The sequence below is a fragment of the Leuciscus leuciscus genome (genome assembly GCF_965113295.1).
Source record: "Leuciscus leuciscus genome assembly, chromosome: 22".
In the NCBI taxonomy this organism is placed as follows: Eukaryota; Metazoa; Chordata; class Actinopteri; order Cypriniformes; family Leuciscidae; genus Leuciscus; species Leuciscus leuciscus.
In genome coordinates this window covers 21,006,583-21,027,738 of record NC_138746.1, presented here as the reverse complement: position 1 = coordinate 21,027,738, position 21,156 = coordinate 21,006,583, and the positions used below count along the sequence as shown (strand labels likewise).

The 21,156-nt window shown below is 35.3% G+C and overlaps 3 protein-coding genes across 3 annotated transcripts; 2 read left to right on the top strand and 1 right to left on the bottom strand.

Annotated features, from left to right (window-relative positions):
* The first annotated feature begins 911 nt into the window (after positions 1-911).
* Positions 912-10,873, top strand: LOC309487355 (programmed cell death 1 ligand 1-like). The gene is made up of 5 exons (XM_082154981.1): positions 912-1,131; positions 1,904-2,248; positions 3,027-3,311; positions 3,413-3,625; positions 10,040-10,873. The coding sequence occupies exons 1-4, from the start codon at positions 1,077-1,079 to the stop codon at positions 3,595-3,597; spliced, it is 870 nt and encodes a 289-aa protein (XP_082011107.1). The 5' UTR covers positions 912-1,076; the 3' UTR covers positions 3,598-3,625; positions 10,040-10,873.
* On the top strand, positions 7,817-10,873 carry LOC309487354 (programmed cell death 1 ligand 1-like). Its single transcript, XM_082154980.1, has 4 exons — positions 7,817-8,115; positions 8,986-9,330; positions 9,439-9,723; positions 9,829-10,873. Exons 1-4 carry the CDS (start codon positions 8,061-8,063, stop codon positions 10,035-10,037), a joined length of 894 nt encoding a protein of 297 aa, XP_082011106.1. The 5' UTR covers positions 7,817-8,060; the 3' UTR covers positions 10,038-10,873.
* LOC309486903 (uncharacterized protein) lies at positions 10,514-21,124 on the bottom strand (the record flags this gene model as incomplete). Its single annotated transcript, XM_082154371.1, has 8 exons — positions 10,514-12,535; positions 14,412-14,500; positions 14,643-14,728; positions 14,828-14,945; positions 15,010-15,184; positions 17,475-17,578; positions 20,447-20,559; positions 20,651-21,124. The coding sequence occupies 8 exons, from the start codon at positions 21,122-21,124 to the stop codon at positions 11,775-11,777; spliced, it is 1,920 nt and encodes a 639-aa protein (XP_082010497.1). The 3' UTR covers positions 10,514-11,774.
* Positions 21,125-21,156: the final 32 nt, after the last annotated feature.

The following is a 21,156-nucleotide window of genomic DNA, read 5'->3' as shown; positions in this document are numbered from 1 at the left end:
ATAAAAATAAATAAATAAAATAAGCTGTCTGATTCTGCTCCGGATGCCTTCCGAAATATAATCAACCTTAATTTTTTCTGACTTTCGTCAAGTCAATCGAAACCTTGTTTAACCTAGGGGAGACCGGGGACAGTTGCAACACTTTTTGGTATTTCTCTCAGTTACTCAGAGACTATTTGGACTAGACCAACCAAATTTGTATATATTAAACTTGCATCTGTCTGCTAATTACCCATACCATTTAAAGATGATTACATATGACATATCGTTCACAGTATTTATTTGAATGGAAGAAGTCAGATGTTGCAACTGACCCCGACCCATAATAACTATAATATTATAGTATTATTTATTTCAATAATATTATTGTAGCCTATAATTAATTTATTTAGTCATATTTATCAAATAACAGTTATTGAGTTTTGTTAGTTTATGTGTAGAACATAGGCCTACATAGTTACAGATGCTATTCAATCCCTCCATATTTCAGTGTCAGACAGGAAGAATTGAGCAATTTGCAATGCAACAAACCTTTATTAAACATGCAATTTATAACTTGTTGCAACCGTCCCCAACCCTATCAGCAATGACAGAACATCATACTCCTGCTAGACACACTGACTTTGACACATGTTAACCATGTCACTTAGAAGCCAACAAAACAATAATTCGAACTAAGTAAGTTTTGATTAATTCATACAAAATGTCAGGACAGTATGACAAAAAATCTATCTCATGAAAAAAATTACTTTCATACCTCTTGGTGGGGGGAGGGTCTAACTGTGCATGTGCAGTATGAGTGTCATCACTCTAGCTTGTTTCTGATTGGAGAAAAATGACATGTTGCAACCATCCCTACAATAAAAACTCGCATAGCCTGAATTGCGACATTATAGAGGCGGCGCCAGCAAATAAATACAGTGGCGATGAGGACTGACATCTCAAAGTACATCAGGTGTGATCGGGATCGGATCTCTGCTGTTGATCTGACAAACCACAGAGGACAGTCGAAGTTCATCTGGTGTGTTTCGGGGATTTAGAGGATTCACCTGTTACCAACGGCCGTGGATCGGGATATGAACCTAAAAGTGTTCTCCCTGTCTCTCCTTCTTTTTGAAGCCTCCTGTTTCAGTGAGTATTTCTAAATTATTAAAACTATTATGAAAGGGATCTTTACGAGGCCAATCAAAAATCCATATTGTCCAGAATTTCTATTCAAACCCGGCCCTTGCTGCAATCGCAATTTATACGCAAAAATGAGTTTTTACGTGCATATATGATAGATAGGCTACGCAGTTTTCGCGTGCATTTGATAGCCTATACTTTATTTCGTGTAATACACACGCAACCCACACCACTAATCCTAACCAAACGTAACGTACCCCACACCACTACTAAACCTACCCATGCGTATCATATGCACGTAAAAACTCATTTTTGCGCAATAAAAACAATTGCTGATCCTCCCCTGCACCTTCCCTGTGGACTCGTGGGATCTGAGTAGCACTGACGGGCTGGACGTTGTTCACAGCTTCTACTACAGTCAGAATATTATATAATATGACCCAAGGAATAAAGCAATAAATAAATGGTGTTTTCATAACAAGAACCTTTTTGTTGAACTGCTTTGATTTCTTCTGCAGGAAAGCAGCCACTGTGAATAAAATATGAAGCTTAAACATCAAGCATCTTTGTTCTGCTGCTCTTTCCTTTTTAAAGTGTCATGCCTCAGTAAGTAATCGTGTGAAATTATTGAAAATTTAACGGAACTCTAAAATGTTTTTTTATAGCCTCTCAGAAAGTGCAGCGACGTCCATCCGATGTTACTGTTAGGCAAAGAGAAACATTACCAACACAGCATGGTAAATGAACAGCAATATGTTATCTCTCCTTCACTTTCTAGCTGAGTTTGAGATTACTGTGCCCAGAGGTCCTGTCACTGGGTTTTACGGAGAGGCGCTGATCCTCCCCTGCACCTTCCCTGTGGACTCGTGGGATCTGAGTAGCATTTTTATTATCTGGCAGCGTAAGCTGGACGTTGTTCACAGCTTCTACTACAGTCGGGACCAGCTCGACCGTCAGCATCCTCATTATGTAAAACGCACCAGCCTGTTCATCCAGGAGATGGCAACAGGAAACGCATCACTCAAACTGGACAGAGTCACTCCGCAGGACGCCGGTGTTTACACCTGCTCCATCAGCACAAACACTGGCAGCCAGGAGAAGAGCTTTAAAGTGAATATTGCAGGTAACAACAACATGGACTGATGTTCAGTCATGTGAATCAATCTCAAGGTCTCACAATGTGATTGAAAGACTTGTGATTTAATGTCTGTATTGAAAAAAAAATGTTGTATTATTATCCACAAACCAGGCATGAGCATGAGCTGAATTACATAAATCAACTTACTTGGTTCAAATAATATAGGCTACGCACACATCAAACGTCAAACGGAATGTTTGAACCCAAACCACAACTCTGCAGGCTTTTGGAAATTTAAGTCCATTTACAATTTTTTTTTTTTTTTTTACAAATATATAGCCTATGTTACATGATCATATATTCTGACACATAAACAGCATAGAAACCATAAAATAATCAAGCAACTCTGTTGGTATTTTTATAATTAGTATTAATATAATTGTTACATTTATTTTTTTGCCACACTTTAATATGTGAATTATATTATCAGAAAACTGAACATTTAGCGTTTGTCAGGATTTTATTTGTGAACAACGGCGCTGCGCACTCTGCTGCTCATAAACATGGCTGCTATAAATTTGACATGCCACAAGAGGGCGCTGTTTTCAAAACTCTTGATGCTTCGAATCTTTTCCCGAAACATCAGTGCTTCTTGAGGCTTCATTTGCCCATCCCTACCATCCCTACCACCTGCTGGAAATGGGCGGAGCAGAGTCTTTGACAGCGTGCTCTGATTTTGGCTGATTGCCAGAGAAAGCCTCACACAAATTCAAATACATTTACAATGGGCCTTTTTAACAGTCTGTGTTCTGTTGTTTTTCAGCGTTCTACTCTGAACCTCGTCTGCAGTTCTCCATGTTAACTGATGGACTCAACCTGCTAGTGACATCAGATGGGGGTTACCCTTCTCCTAAACTGCAGTGGCTGATGGAAAACTCCGACATCACTAACCAGACACAAACACACTTCATGCAGGACACACAAACAGGACTTTACATTGTGTCTAGTTGGATAAACCTCACTGAAGTCTCAAACTCCTCTCTGACATTTATACTGCACAACAAACCTCTGGGACAAGACATCAGGAGAGAGATCCAGCTGTACTCAGGTGAGGACAGTCAAACACAAGCGCTTTAAAATGCTCTTGAATAATCAATAACATTTAAGAGATTTAAATTATGTTTAATTTAATTTAATTTCTTTATACAGATAAGACAAGGAGAGAAGGACAGTCAGCATACAGATGCCATGGATGCTCCATATTGATCTCTGTTATTCTGCTGCTGATTGTGATGGGTTTATTGTTTGTGTTCATTACAAGAAGAAGAACGGAACCAACCAAACAAAATGGCTTACCTTTGGACTCAAGTCTCAAATTTCAGCAAGTTCCTTAGCAAGTATGCGTCATAATGTGGTTTGACGATACAAGGTTGGATACAAGGATTTTTAATCATTTAATAGAGATTGCTGGACAGATTTTTATTAGAATGTCAGATAAGCTTTGGAATTAATACATTTACTCAATTATACTTTCCAGTTTACAAAAAAAAGAAAAAAGTACAACCCCATTTCCAGAAAAGTGGGGACATTTTGTAAAAAGCAATACAATTTGTTAATTTGTTAATTCTCTTGAACCTTTATTTAACTGAAACATTTACAAAGAAAATATTTCCAATGTTTTCACTGACCAACTTAATTGTATTTTATAAATATAAACAAATTTAGATTTTGATGGCTGCAACACACTACAAAAAAAGTTAGGACAAAGTTTACCACTGTCACATCACCTTTCCTTTTAATCACACTTTTTAATCATTTGGGAATTGAGGATACTACATGTTGTAGTTTTGTAAGTGACATTTTTACCCAATCTCGCTTGATACAAGACAGCTGCTCAACAGTCCGTGGACGTCGTCTGATTCTCCTTTTCATGATGGGTCATACATTTTCAATCAGAGGCAGATCTGGACTGCAGGCAGCCAGTCAGACACATCCACTCTATGGTGTAGTAGAGTTTCTCGAAACCACTCTGTTTTAGCAAGTGCAGAATGAGGCCTGGCATTGTCTTGCTTCCCAGGAAAGATGTCATCTTGATGGCAGACAGTATATGTCTCTGTAAAATCCCAATATATGCCTCCACATCAATGGTACCTCCACACATATGAAAGTCACAGATGCCGTTTGCACTGATGCACCCCAGACCACGACAGATGTTTGATTTTGGACCTGTTGCTGATGAAAGTCTGGATGGTCCCTTTCATCTTTGGGACTGAGAATTCAATGTCTGTTGTTTTTCCAAAAACAAGCTGAAACATGGACTCATCAGACCCCAGCAAACATTTCCTCTGTCTTCTAGACCATCTGAGATGATCTCGGACCCTCAGCAGCATCTCTGCGTTGAATAGATGTATAGCTTTCTCCTTGCGTAACAGAGATTTGAGTTGCATTTCTTAATGCAGCGTCAGACTATGTTAAGTGAAAACGGTTTTCCAAAGTGCTCCTGAGCACATGTGGCTATACTTAACACTAGCATGATGGTTTCTCATACAGTGCCATAAGAGGGCTCAAAGGTCACACACATTCAACAGAGGTTTCCTGCCTTGCCCTTCTGAGATTTCTCTGGATTCCCTGAATCTTTTCACAAATATGGTAGATGATGAAATACATAAATTCTTTGCAATCTTACATTGAAAAATGTAATTTTTTAATTGTTTGACAAATCTCTCATGACATTTGGCACAAATTGGTGAGCCATGACCAATCTTTGCTTGCAAATACAGAAAAGCTCCTTTTACACCCAATCACATTACCCTCACATTTTACCAATTCACCTGCTAATTGTGACTGTTTCAAAAGAGTTTAACTTGGTATAATCTTTTCATTTATTTTGCCTCTGTCCCAACTTTTTTGTAGTGTGTTGCAGCCATCAAAATAAAAAATGTTTATATTTACAAAATACATTTATGTTGGTCAGTGAAAACATTGGAAAACTCTTTTTTTTTTTTTTTTTTTGTCAGGTAAAAAAATGTTCAAGAGAATTAATTAGTCATAGATTGTAGATTTTACAAAAATGTCTCAACTTTTCTGGAAATGGGGTTGTAATATTTTAGTTTTAAAGCACAAAATACAGTCTTTGAAAATAGAAAAGAATTATATTTGCTATTTCACATAATTTATCCTACATATTGTTTACTTATTTCGATCCTTTAATATCTGAGCAATATGTTTAGTTGTGAGTTCCTTTTAGACTAGAAAATACATATAAATTCATTTCTTTCTTTTTTTAAATATTATTGTACATCCAAATGTGTTTTCTAAAGTTTTTGGTAATTAATACACATTTTGTAAAATCAATAACTCAAAGACCAAAAATAAAAAAAATCTGTGCATTATGCATAAATGACGAAGCCCTTTTAGGGGATACATATTTTCTGTGTAGCTGCCACTATTGTTCAGGTAAAATGAACCTAAAAAAGGTAAAATGTCAGATGTAGAAAACTAGTTTTGGAAAATGATTTTAGTCTTAAATATAAAGTGATTTTTTTTTTTCCTACTGTGATTTCATTAATAGTCCCATAAAGGGTTAAATATGGGCTGCACACTTTGTTGTCTCAGCAATTCTGAAATGTTTTTTAATTAGCCTAATAACAAACAAAAGTGAGCTGACTTCATTAGTTCGCACAAATTGGTTTAACGTAGGCTAAATAAGCAGCTCACCTTTATGGGCGAGTCTTTAAAATGTTTATATAACACTCTGTATATAACGTATTGTTATTGATTTAATCATTGCAGCGTGGCAACAAGTTGACACTTGCCACAGTATCCATGAGAAGTAAACAATCGTGTGACGTAACGACGTTATGTTTCCGTGATACCAGCCGCCGTCAAGAAAAAATCGGCTCCGGTATCTAGAACATTCCAGCCATTCAGACAGTGTTGCCAACTTAGCGCCTTTGTAGCGCTATTTTTAGCGACTTTTCAGACCCCTTTAGCGTCATCTTTTCAAAAAAGCGACTAGCGACAAATCTAGCGACTTTTTGGACAAACCTCGGTAACCTCCAATTCAAATGTTGCCAGAGCGCGTGGTCTTGCTTTCTCCCTGCCGTCACTCTCTCTAGCTGCGTCTACCCTGTTCAGTGAATGGCTGAGAGGAGTTCATCTGTGGAGCGCACGGCTGCTGACAGACGTGATGAGCAGTGATTTTCCACGGACTTAGCCCATCACTTATCTGCTTTTCTTTTGTTTTATATTTAAAGTATTTAGTTTGACCATTTTAATTTCCTTTCTTTTCTTGTGCTTATTACGTGTAACTACTCACTATTACAGAGCTTTAGTTCATCCGGTTCCCGAAGTCTCTCAATTCAGGTAATTTTCCACATAAGCCTATAAAAAATGTGGTCATTCACTATATCATATAGCTACTCGTTCTATTGTCTGACAAAAAAATATATATATTGGAAATGAGAACAGCTTTACTTGACATTCGGCTAGATTATATTATATTATATTATATTATATTATATTATATTATATTATATTATATTATATTATATTAAATACAGTAGGCTATGTGAGCATTCATTTAGAGAGAAAACCCATTAGGCAGGCAGAACACAAGTAGCCTACTATGCGATGATGTCATGAATATGCTAATTGAGCTACTTTTAGGGAAGGCGTTGGCTACTTTCCTTTGAAAATAGTTGGCAACACTGCATTCAGGTTGCTGTGGAGACATTCACTTTGTCCTTAGGCGATTTCAATGATTTTATTAAACAATATAAGGATAACACAAAATCAAAGTTTTGTTGCTTTTGTAGGGTTGTTATGCACATTTTGTCGGCTAGTCTATTTGACTTCGTAACACATGACTATTATTGTCAAAGTTTCAGCGCACACGTTTGAAATAATGGTAATTAAAGTAGGCTAACTTTTGTTTGAGCCTCGGTGGTTGTTTGTGCTAGATCTCAAAATTTGATACATGGTCACATTTGTCTGCTACAAATAGAACGCACTTGGACGTGTACAACACAATCACAGATTATGTGAGTTAATGACGTGTTTGACATTAAGTTAATGTCAAACACATGAGTTCCCCACTAATGTGGTGAGTTGCAATAGCTGGGGATAGATGTAACAAGAGGTAATTTGCTCAATAAGATCCATACAATCTTACATTTTTGGTAACATTTTTGATGAACTGGTACAACTGGCACCCCCACCACTAACAGTCCTAACTAGCTGTTTTAGCATGTGGGTTTGAGGTTAGCACTTTTACTTTCCTTCCTGAAAATCTGTTTTGTCGTAAAATGTAGCTACAATGTTGTTCACATGCCATGTGAGCTCAAAAAGGGTGATGCGAGTGTATGATATTGATGACATCACATTCACCACAGCTCTTTTCTGACTTGTCAAACTGACAGTGTTATAACTGAACTGACCTCGTGTTATAACACTCCACGGTCACGGTGACATAACGCTTTAGCTGTGCCAACACAAAAATACATTTCCCTACATTTTATGGATAAAAATAAATAAATAAAATAAGCTGTCTGATTCTGCTCCGGATGCCTTCCGAAATATAATCAACCTTCATTTTTTATGACTTTCGTCAAGTCAAACGAAACCTCTACCCTACAATAAAAACTCGCACAGCCTGAATTGCGACATTATAGAGGCGGCGCCAGCAAATAAATACAGTGGCGATGAGGACTGACATCTCAAAGTACATCAGGTCAGGAGTGATCGGGATCGGATCTCTGCTGTTGATCTGACAAACCACAGAGGACAGTCGAAGTTCATCTGGTGTGATTCGGGGATTTAGAGGATTCACCTGTTACCAACGGCCGTGGATCGGGATATGAACCTAAAATTGTTCTCCCTGTCTCTCCTTCTTTTTGAAGCCTCCTGTTTCAGTGAGTATTTTTAAATTATTAAAACTATGATGAAAGGGATCTTTACGAGGCCAATCAAAACTTCGTATTTCCAGAATTTCTATTCAAACCCGGCACTTTCTACAATCACAGGCCCTGATTTGTATATGTTAAATTATTGAAAATGGTTAAACCGTTTCAGTAACATTCCAGTTACTAGAAATTCAAGTTTTAAGGAACAGAATATGATGATAAAAACGGGATTTAAATAAAGGAAATATAAACACATGCTGTTTTTTATAGGCCTACTGATTTTTAATTGCACTTTAAATTCTTTAAAATGTAATTGAATCCTTAGAGAACTAATAGATATATGACTGATCAATCAAACTAACGTGAGACTATTCAATATTCATATCAGCTTAGAAATAAAGATTTTTTTGGCTTGTTCTGGCTGTTTTGTAAAGTGTAGGTGGTGTTTGGGGCTTATTATTACTTGTGGTCAAAAGAAAAACTTTTATCTAGAAGTCTAGAAGATGTGGTTTCTTAAAATAATCTCACGCCCGTTTCTTTGGTTTCTCACCCGAGGCAAAAAAAAAACAAAAAAACATTATAGCTTCACAGCTTGATCAGTCCACTGTTCCTCACAACTTAAAGGCATAAAAAATCTGTAATAAATAGTGAAGTAATATACAAAAATACTATTTTAATATGTCAGAGAATATTTTTATTTTTATTTTTTTATAAGAGGAAATGTTGTGATATTTTTACCGAAATAATCATCTCATCAACCATAAATGCAGCTTTCTATAAATCCTTTTGGCAAGTCAAGATCTGCCAACAAAATCATACTGCAAGTAATGATTGATTGTGAAACTCAAATGCTGATATATTTTCTCCTTCACTTTCTAGCTGAGTTTGAGATTACTGTGCCCAGAGGTCCTGTCACTGGGTTTTACGGAGAGGCGCTGATCCTCCCCTGCACCTTCCCTGTGGACTCGTGGGATCTGAGTAGCACCGTTATTACCTGGCAGCGTAAGCTGGACGTTGTTCACAGCTTCTACTACAGTCGGGACCAGCTCGACCGTCAGCATCCTCATTATGTAAAACGCACCAGCCTGTTCATCCAGGAGATGGCAACAGGAAACGCATCACTCAAACTGGACAGAGTCACTCTGCAGGACGCCGGTGTTTACACCTGCTCCATCAGCACAAACACTGGCAGCCAGAAGAAGAGCTTTAAAGTGAATATTGCAGGTAACAACAACATGGACTGATGTTCATAGAAAATCATGTGAATCAATCTCAAGGTCTCACAATGTGATTGAAACAGTCTTGTGATTTAATGTCTGTGTTGTTTTTCAGCGTTCTACTCTGAACCTCGTCTTCAGTTCTCCATGTTAACTGATGGACTCAACCTGCTAGTGACATCAGATGGGGGTTACCCTTCTCCTAAACTGCAGTGGCTGATGGAAAACTCCGACATCACTAACCAGACACAAACACACTTCATGCAGGACACACAAACAGGACTTTACATTGTGTCTAGTTGGATAAACCTCACTGAAGTCACAAACTCCTCTCTGACATTTATACTGCACAACAAACCTCTGGGACAAGACATCAGGAGAGAGATCCAGCTGTACTCAGGTGAGGACAGTCAAACACAAGCGCTTTAAAATGCTCTTGAATAATTAATAACATTTAAGAGACTTAAAAACAATTATGTTTAATAAAAAAATTTTTTTTATACAGATAAGACAAGGAGAGAAGAACAGTCAACATACAGATGCCATGGATGCTCCATATTGATCTCTGTTATTCTGCTGCTGATTGTGATGGGTTTATTGTTTGTGTTCATTACAAGAAGAAGAATGGAACAAACCAAACAAAATGGCTTACTTAATGGTGGACTCAAGTCTCAAATTTCAGCAAGTTCCCTAGCAAGTAATAATGTGGTTTGACGGAGACATGGAATGTAACTTTAATATGTTTAATGTTCTTATTTTCATCAAACAAACCAACTTACCATCTGTAATACAGACTGCTTCGTTCAAGTCTGAAACTTATAATCTTAATGGAAATGTTCAGTATGTCCATAATGTTTATTCTGTTACAAAACCATTTCATCTAACAGTAATCATATATGAAACTTATATCAGAAATACTTTCTGTGATTTGCAGACAATAGCATTATATTTATTTTTTACATCGTATGTTATTTCATAAACTTGGCAGCTTTTAACAAGCAGTAAATAGTTTTAATAAAGTAGTTTTAAACTAGTAACAAGACATTGACTATGTAACATTTCAGTCCATCATTCTAGTGATCTGTATAACAGATAATTGTAGTGTCTCTCCCTGCCGAAATGACCAGATCTACTTAGGTGCTAAACAGACCCAAAATGAATTCTAAATAGAATTTTTCACTCATAACATGTGTTTTTTATTTATTTATTTATTTATTACTGTTATTTGCATGTAAAATGCCTGGATGTTTAGTTTGAGCACTGAAATATTGCATTGTATAGATAAATGCTTTTTCATTTTTACCTGATGGTAGTAAATCAACAAAGATTTTGTAACACTATTTATTGAACCCATGCTTTACCAAATGTATATGTGTTTTTATATTGTGAATTAGGATGTTTCAATTTTTTTTTTTTTTTACTGTGAACTACATTTTATTTAGGACTGTGTGAAATAGAATATTGTTCTTGCACACCTATAATAGGTATTACATTGTGTAAGAAAACACTACACAGTGATCAAGAAAAATAAAATATATATTTCCATAGTATCTCATCAGTGTTTAATATTGTTTCACAAATCATGACTGTATTAATAAATACTTTATTTATCCTATAGAAAACAACTGTAGAAATAGTTTGAATACTATAAAAGCCAGATGTGTTTTGAAGGCCTCATGGCCTAGATGACTGTGAGAGAAGTCACATGGGAAAGAATGGGATTTTAGATGGTCAGATGTCCTGCAGGCATCTCGGCTTTGTTGCTTTGTCCAATAAAGTCTTATTTGGGCTTCTGGAACTCTGCCTGTTGAGCTTCATTGGCAAGAAAGGAAAGACTTTTCTCGACGAAAGTACTTGACAGTCTATGTAGGACATTTTCTTTTCTTTTCTTTTCTTTTCCAAAATGACATCTGCTAGTTCTAAATAAAAACCACATAATAAGAAGGAATTGTTCCTGGAACAATGGATATACACACATCCAGTTCTTTCCTACAGAGATTACGATGCACAAAAAGGCTAGTGTGGGTGGGAAACACAATATGTCTTTTACATTCACAATCAATTCAATTCACATTTACTAAACTGTCACGATATGTTGTTCCATCAGAATGAAAATATTTAGTCTGACTTTGCCCTGAAGCCTTGCAATATACAAGCAAGACCAAACATGTGCAAGACTCATGACAATATTAGTAGAAGTTCTTCATACTGTCCGTAAAGATCACAATTAACAGGATGTTCGGATTCAAGCACTGAAATGGCTTTTTTTGAACATGATGAATAAAAGGCATTATAATGGAAACCAGAAAACCATGTGACAAAAGTAATTTAACATCCCTCGGTTCACAGCTTATCGGTCAAAAACAAGACTTTCATGAAATACTAGTTTTAATTATTCAGCTTTATGTGGTTCTTTGGTTTATTCATCAAAACAAACAAAAATATATGCATTTAATCATAATAATCATCTAAATCTTGCTTAAGATCTAGTTGTGTCACAATACCCTGCTCCACCAGCTCATCAGATCCAACCTGAAACTCTGACGTCTCTTCAAATGATGGAATTAAAAGGAAAGCCAAACCTTCCTGCTTATTTTCAGAAGAATTTTCATCTTCCTTATTCTTTTCCTCTGAAATAAAGGATGGCAGAAACACATCATGGCGTTGCCAGTCACCCAGTGCTGATTCATTCATTGCGGAACGCTGCTCCATGGTTTTATTGACCATCATAACTGATGTCTTCATGGAAATTCCTACTCTCGGATCTTTCTTTGGCCAGTAACTAAGACCCTTATTCATATCCTGCATCTTCCTCTCTCCAGACCAGCCCGAGGATTCAACCTCAAACTGCTCCATGGAGTCTAAATCTGGCCTTTCAGATCCCACAAAGCTCTTACTGATAGCCATCAAAATTTCCACCTCCCCATGTTTACCTTCCTCATTCTCTTCTCTTTCCTCCTCTATGAGTTCCACTGTGCTGGTGTGAGACTCATGCGGTCTCTTAGCATGGTCCTCCTCAGAAGAAATCAGGGTAACAGAGGCAACAAAGTCCTTGTGTGTGTAGGACCGCTGGGGCTCTTTGGCCAGTTTGGCTTCAAACCAGATGGCGTCATCATTTCTAGAAGTCATTAGAGTGGAGTTCAAAGTTGAGGAAGGCAGAGTTGAGAGAGGAGATGTGTCAGAGAAGAGTACTTGATCACTGCTTACGAACCCTGATGCACAGAAAAAAAGAGAGGAGAGGTCAGTACTTTTATTTTCTCAATGACCTTTATTACTCAGCACAAAAGAGCTGTCATTTCCTGTGTACTAATTTAACAAGTTAACCTAAAACCCCAACATTTTACAACGTACTTATCCAAGTTTTAGAGCTATAACCTTGGACCTATAATAAATGTATGAAATGGTGAATAATTTGAGACCAATATAGAACAATTAAAGGAAGCAAAGAGAAAAGGTCAGCTCATGATATCTACAAAAATAAATTCTAACAAAAGATATTAAGATTTAACTGTTTGTGCGCTAATGACTATGTCAATCAAAATCAGTGTCGTTATTGTTAACTAAAACTGAAACTAATTGATAGAAAGCTCAAATAAAATAAAATAAAATATAAATATTAGATGAAAAACTTAAATAAAAAAAACATGATTTTTTTAAAAATGTTGCCTAGACTGAAATAAATATATTGAGGTTGAAGTACTAAAATTACTAAACCTGAAAAAAAATGAATAAAGCTAAGACATTTAACAAACAAACAAATAAAATTAATAATGGAAAAAAGCACAACAATATTACTACAATTTAAACAAAAATTTAAATGAAAACTGAAAATATAAAAATAAAGCTAATTCAAAATATCAAAAAAAATATCAAAAAATATCATTATTGCTGTGTTTTATATATACAAATATTACTGATATATTATTATTTTATTAATATATATATATATATATATATATATATATATATATATAACGTTGGCCACAATTATTGACACCCCTAGAAATTCTCATGAGTAAAATATCTCTGAAGTATATTCCAACTTATATTAAGTTTTTTTACCAGGGTGACTAGGAGCATTGAGTCCAGCCATGACTTCCTGTTACATATGAGTTTAAATATGAGGAAACACAAAGGCCAAATTCCTTTGGCTTAATCATCCACCATAATGAGTAAAACCAAAGAATATAGTTTTGATTTGCAGTAAAAGATTGGTGAACTTCACAAAATAGAAAATAGAAAGTGGCTGTCAGAAAATAGCTAAAGCATTGAAAATCCCCATTTCCACCATCAGGGCCATAATGTTTCAATCATCTAAAGATGAAATGAATCTGCCAGGAAGAGGACGTGTGTCTATATCGTCCTAATGTACGGCGAGGAGGAAAGTTTGAGTGGCCAAAGACTCTCCAAGGATCACAAATGGAGAATTGCAGAGAGGGCTTGGGAGGGCTTGGACAATGATCCAAAACAAACATCAAAATCAACACAATAATGTGTCACTGAGCACAAAATGAAGCTTCTGCCATGGCCGTCCCAGTCTCCTGACCTGAACCCTAGAAAATGAGTGGGGTGATTGAACTGAAGAGAAGAGCAACATGGAGCTGGAAATCTGAAGGATCTGGAGAGATTCTGTCTGGAGGATTCTGTCCCCCCCACCGCCTCATATTTACCAAGGGTGCCAATATTAATGGAGGGCACTGTACTGTTATATTATACTTTTATATTATTTATTATTATACAAAATAATTTATTATTGTATCTAGCTATTATTATAGTAAGAAATACTTTTTTCTGTTCTCATCTTGATATCTCTGTTGAAAAAAAACTGTTGAAAAGCTACAGTTAGGCCAAAATATTAATAAATACCATAATAGTATATAAATAATACTAAAGTACAGTTTTGTTAAATTTTTTTTTGCCTTATAATAATTATTCTTGAAACATTCTTCCATGGATATCATGTGCAGGTTTTTTCATCTTTCCAGTCACACCAAAGTAATGAGAACATACGAGTTTTTAATGTTTTTTTAGCGTATGAATACTCAGATTGATTATTTATGTTCATGGTTATGCTTTTTATGTACTTACCTTCATGAATTTTTCGTTTGGTTTTAGTCTGATTGCAGACAGAGTCACAGCAGTCACAGACAGAATCTTGCCCAAACACAGAGATCCATCTAGTAAAGAAGTGGTGAGAAGGTCATGGAAGCCATGGATTTACTGCATATTTAGAGAATTTAGTGGTGTGGAATGGAATGGTAGTGTTAAGAGTGATTCATGATCTTGATAACACTGAGACAGATGTTAAGTCTTGTTAACCTTTTGTCTGGGTGGCTGTAAAAACATGACTTCTGCATTGGACTAGGACCTCCCCCAGACACAGAGAGCTCACAATGGAGTGAGACCTAGAGCAAATCGACACAACAAAAGCTCACAATGAACACATCATAATGCACACTAAAGCATTGTTTTGCCTTCAAAATGTTTCACCAGCGGTGACACACCTGGGCATTTGGAGCCGCAGTGAATTGGAAAGCACCAAATGAGAACTGAACAACATTGTCCGCCCTGGAGAACCAGAATCTTGAAGCACCTGGATTTATCCGGCTCTCCCGTAAACACCTGGATGTGAGAAAGTTTTGTGTCGGATAAATCTTCCACAAATTTAGCGTTTTGCTCCACTCACCCGTAATTGTCTATGATGCTGTATTTGGTGTTTTGACTCAAGGTGTTAACGGTAGCCACATAACAGCTGCTGATAAAAAGCTTGACCCCAGGGTAATGATGTCGAGTGGAGATCTGCACGTTCACATTCTGACCCAGCAGGTACACAGCAGACCTGACTGGAGAAGACCAGGAGTCTACAGCACAGGCAAACACACATCAGGCATACATTCGATAAGACCATCAGCATCCTTTTAAAATCACCATGGAAGAGAAGTTTACAGATTAAATCAGGGTTAGATTAAAAACATCTGGGGTTATGTCTGTGCAAGAAATGGAATGTAAAAAAAATGCTTCTAAATAAGCTTTGCTGGTAACAGTTTGAAGACAATCTTTTTGAGCAAGTTAGTTAAGCATGTTTATAGCTCAATTATACAAAATATTTGACTTTTCTATACAGATTTGATTCATATTGTGCAAAAATTTTTTTTTTAAAGTTTTAATCTTAGGCACGTTAGTATTTTCACCAGAAAAAAATGGTTTTAGACCAGTTATTTATATATTTTGCTGTCGTGTGCCAGTAGGAAATATCAGTTTACATTTCCAAACATTCCCTTTGCCATTAATTGTAAAAAATAAGTTTTTTGTATGCACAAGGAGTCGTACAACACCTGATCTTACCATCAACAAATCCGTCTCTGATTACATGAAGAAACATAGACTAAATCCAGAAGAACTGCGGAAATATTTCCAAGAAGAAACCCGGCTGCAAAGCTATCGGCTGTTGTCAGACTCCTTGTGCATACAAAAATCTTACTGGATTATTACAATTAATGGCAAAATAATTTTTTTGCAAATGTAAACTGATAGTTCCTATTGACACACTACAGCAAAATATATAAGTAACTGGCTAAAAAACAGTTTTTCTGGTGAAAATACTAACGTGCCTAAGACTTTTGCACAGTACTGTATGTATGTATGCATGTATATACACACATATACATATACATATACATATACATATACATACATACATATATATATATGTATATATATGTATGAAGAGTTCAGATGCAAAAGCCTCTAAGTAGGCTACCATCTGAAATGTTCTTCTATAATGATCATTTTTATCAAGCTCGTATATTTTAGTTCAGTAATTTCACTTAAATGGCAATGAAAATTACCTATGAACTGTCATTTAAGTGAAATTACTGAACTTAAATATACAAGCTTGATAAAAATTATCATTCTAGAAGAACATTTCAGATGACACTTAGAGGCTTTTGCATCTGAACTCTTCACACACACACACACACACACACACACACACATTATATATATATATATATATATATATATATATATATATATATATATATATATATACACATACACACACACAGTACAGGCCAAAAGTTTGGAAACATTACTATTTTTAATGTTTTTGAAAGAAGTTTCTTCTGCTCATCAAGCCTGCATTTATTTGATCAAAAATACAGAAAAAAAAAGTGATATTGTGATATATTATTACAATTTAAAATAATTGGTTTTCAATTTATTACACTTTAAATTATCATTTATTTCTGTGATGCAAAGCTGAATTTTCAGGATCATTACTCCAGTCTATCACATGATCCTTTAGAAATCATTCTAATATGATGATTCATTATCAAAGTTGGAAACAGTTCTGCTACTTAATATTTTTTCATAACCTGTGATACTTTTTTTAGGATACTTTGATGAATAAAAAGAAAAAAAAAAGCAGCAAATGTTTTAAAAATAGAAATCTTTTGTAACAACAATATACACTACTGGTCAGTAATTTGGGGTCAGTAATTTTCTTTATTTCTTTTTTTGAAACAAATCAATACTTTTATTCAGCAAGGATGTGTTAAATTGATAAAAAGTGATAGTAAAGAAGATTTATATTATTAGAAAATATTTTTTTATTTTGAATAAATGCAGTTCTTTTTAACCTTTTATTCATCAAATATATTAGGCAGCAGAACTGTTTCCAGCACTCATAATAAATCAGAATATTAGAATGATTTCTAAAGGATCATGTGATAGACTGGATGTCACATGTGACACTGAAGACTGGAGTAATGATGCTGAAAATTCAGCTTTGCATCACAGAAATAAATGATCATTTAAAGTATAATAAATTGAAAACCAATTATTTTAAATTGTAATAATATATCACATTCACAATATTACATTTTTTTCTGTATTTTTGATAAAATAAATGCAGGCTTGATGAGCAGAAGAAACTTCTTTCAAAAACATAAAAAATTGTAATGTTTCCAAACTTTTGGCCTGTACTGTATATATATATATAGATATAAATAGTAAAACTTTCGAGAAAAAAACCCCTCTGTATTGAAGATATTTGATGTTTCTCTGTGATGAAAAATGTGATATAAGTTGTTAATGCATAATGATAATGTGTTCCTTTTACTTTCTTTTTAAACAACAAAAATTGCTCACCATCCATCAGCTGAATCTGAAAGTCACCAGATCGGCTCCTGATGACTTTATGCAATAATGTCTGCCATGTCGGGCTCATGGTCAGACTGTGCACATGATGGTTCCTAAATAACAAACAACAACAGAACAGTGTTTCTCCTCGTCCTGGACTGGAATGAAAAACAGTCATAAAAGATTATGAAATTACTAATTGACTTCTATGATTTTTACCTCTTTGCCTACATGACAAAGAAATTTCATAATTGTGCCTTTCAATACTTTTTTGAATGATTTGTGAATGAGTTAATGCTGATTGTGACTTTTATGAACTCTTGAGCATTGTTTTTACTATTGAAATAATGTACAAAAATACTTACAATCAACAAAATGTTTTCTTGTTTACAGTTTTTCTCGATTGCTTAAACACATTTCTTGAAACTATGCCTCATATTCTCAAAACTGTAAACACAAATCCATAACGTCTCACCCAATTCCCCAAACATCCTATTTTCAACACTGTAAAAAATCCAACTTACGTTTTGTATGACAAATTCAGTTTTGAAAGTTTATTCAACTATTTAACATGAAAAAAGTTGAGAAAAGTTGAGATAACTCAAACACGTAAGTTGTGAAAACTCAAAAATGTCCTGCAGCTGGTTGCCTTAAACTTTTAAGTTTTCAATTTTTTTTTTTTTACAGTGAAGTCAAAATGAAGCTCTACACTCAAAACCATTCACTCTTGCTGAAAAGCAAAACTTTGCCCTCAGACAGGACACACAAGCCCACAAAACCACACACACTACAACATAGACTAACACACTGGTGCAATAAATTCAAAACAACATTTCCAAAACTGGTAAGTTATGTTGCTTGTGGTTCCCTTATTCTAATATGGAATTGTATTGGAATGGTAAAGAACGTTGGTACGTGACAGGAGAGCCTCCACTCAAGGATACAATATGATGAACAAGTCTAAGAATGTCCCTCATATGGTTGAAATACCATCATTGGCCTTGAAAGATAACATTCTGGGAGTCAAGACTATAAAGGAGAAAGGATGCCCTACCTTCACTGTCACGCTCTGCAGCCACTCTGTGTGACTGTACGACTGCTGGCCTTTTCTTGCAAGAAAATACACCTCATCAAAGACTATTGGAAATGTTTGTCTCTTATTCAGTGATCGAATTTTGTTTGCCACCACACCTCCCTGAAGGTTCTCGAGACGACGGTAAAGCGACTCAAATTTGGCCTTACTCCAGGCCAGCCTCCCTCATAGTCATACCATTGACAAAGACATTTCAGAATTTCATCTGAGACTGCTTGTCTTCTTGCCCCTTGCCTTTCCTCCTCCTCCTCCTCCTTATCCCTCTCGATCTCTTCCTTCATGTCTATCTATTGAAGGATCTGATTGATGTGTGTTCAATTTTGACTCAGTGTTTCCACTTTGGTAATTGTGTGCTAACTGAGCTGAAGCTGTGCTGACTTGAGTGAATGATATTGAATGCTAGTGCTTTCGAAATGACAACATAGGCAATGAGAAATGAAGGGATTTGTGTGTAGAGTTTTGCAGTGACAGTTCAACAAATCTGACTCGTGTGTCAAAACAGGTAATAGTGTTTATAGTTTAGGGAAATGGGTGTGCTTTTTGATAAATGGCATTATGGTTTTGAAATTTTAGTTCAAAAGCCTGGTTATAGTGTTTGAGCAATCGAGAAAAACTGTAATTCATGAAAACAAATGTAAATGTAACACTTATGCAGAACCAGTTGAACAAAAAACTTCTTATAACGTCAAATTTAATAATAAAATAAACAGAACCTAAAAGTGTCAGGGTTTCTGTTCGATTCTGTTAACTCTTACGAGCCTCTGTTGGTCATCAAGAGTCTGCCTGTGGTTACAACTGCTTTCTTAACTTCAATTAACATCATAATTAAGATTAAAAAAGTTTGGAAAGTGCTTGATTTGAACTTTTTTCAAGATTTGGAAATGTGTTTGCATTTTCAATACCAATGTCTTATTTGCTGCTGACCTTCAATGATTTTACCAAATTTAACCATATACATACTTTAGTTAAATGTCTCATCTATTTAATTTTTATTGATAAATGTAGTGTTTAACTTTATTTTATTGCGTTCTTGCATGTTGCGTCCTCTAATCTTTTTGCCTGGCACATTTAGATTCAAATTTCATATTAATTTTGCTCTTTGTGTAATATATATAGTTTTATTTAATTTTTTATATCAGTTAAATCACAGTAGGCTACACACAATATATGTGTGTACTGTGTACAATTATTTTGTATATATAAATACACACATATGCATGTATGTATTTAAGGAAATATTTGCATGTATATACATTACATATATACATATTTATACATATTTTATATTATATATATAAATATTTATACATATATAATTATTTTATAAATAGTTTTATAAATATTTCATATATAAATAACACATTTTTCTTAAACATATACATGCATATGTGTGTATTTATATATACAAAATAATGATAAAAAAAGTGAAAGTGCAGGAAAAGTGCTTGAATTTTGCTCCTAAAACTCTGTGGACTACAGTACAAACCCTATCATGTGATTTTTTTTTTAAAATGTTTAAAATGCATGATTAAGAGGTTTAGGAATATATTAGGCCATCTACATTTAATACTACTATTTCTACATTGATTATTGTATATTTATTTAAATAATAATAATAATTTGATAATATAGCCCAATTATTTGAGCTCTTTAAGAATAATAGTAAAACTGGTAAGAAATCTCTTAGTAAGAAAAAAATAATACTTAGTAAGAACTGATTCTGATTCAAAACCGGATAAAAAAAATTTATAATAAAATAAAAATGTAAATAGTAATTAGTCAAATAAAAAAAAAAACTAAAAAAAACTAAACTAAACTAAACAGAACTAAAATGTTTCCATTACTTTTTAATGAACCGACTCAAAACCAAAACACGACCTTATATTACCTTTTATATCGACACTCCACGCCCACATTCACTCTGCGATGCATGAATGGGTTTCGGTGTGAGAGTGGCACGTAGTGTAGGACATACTTGTACACTACCCGATCAGGAAACACCTTTCATTTGGAGATGAGTCATGTCATTATTAGGCATTGATGATAGACAACAGAGATTCCTAAATTCTTTAGAAATGACGATGACAATCACCTGTTTTTCACCCTGACAGTCCGTGAGCGCGTATATGAAGAGCAAGTCTTTATGCGGCTCTACGACCTCGTTGCTTTTGCAGGTTTCTCCGAGCGTCAGCTCCTCTGCGGCGGCCGAGAACCCGTAGAAAATCGTCTTCACCCTTAAGACGAAACTGCTGCTCGAGCAAGTCACCGACACGTCCGGGAGGCGGGTGAATTTGGGCAGGTAATCTGGGCCAGGTGGGATCCTCCTCGCAGGTGTTCGGCCCCGGATCCGCAGGACAGGCACCGATCTCTGGCCCGTCAAGTCCGGCGTGTTTGTCAACGGATCGCTCACTACAAGTTTCCCAGGGTGTTTCTCGCGTGCTGTTCGTGGGCGATCGACTCTCTCATCTGATAAAGATAAAGATACGCCACTATTCAAAAATGCTGGTCTGGAGAAAATGACAAGAATCGAACCTAGAACTAGGCGAGTGATGCTGTTTACTTTCATATCAATTATCTATAAGTAAATTTTGCTTTTGC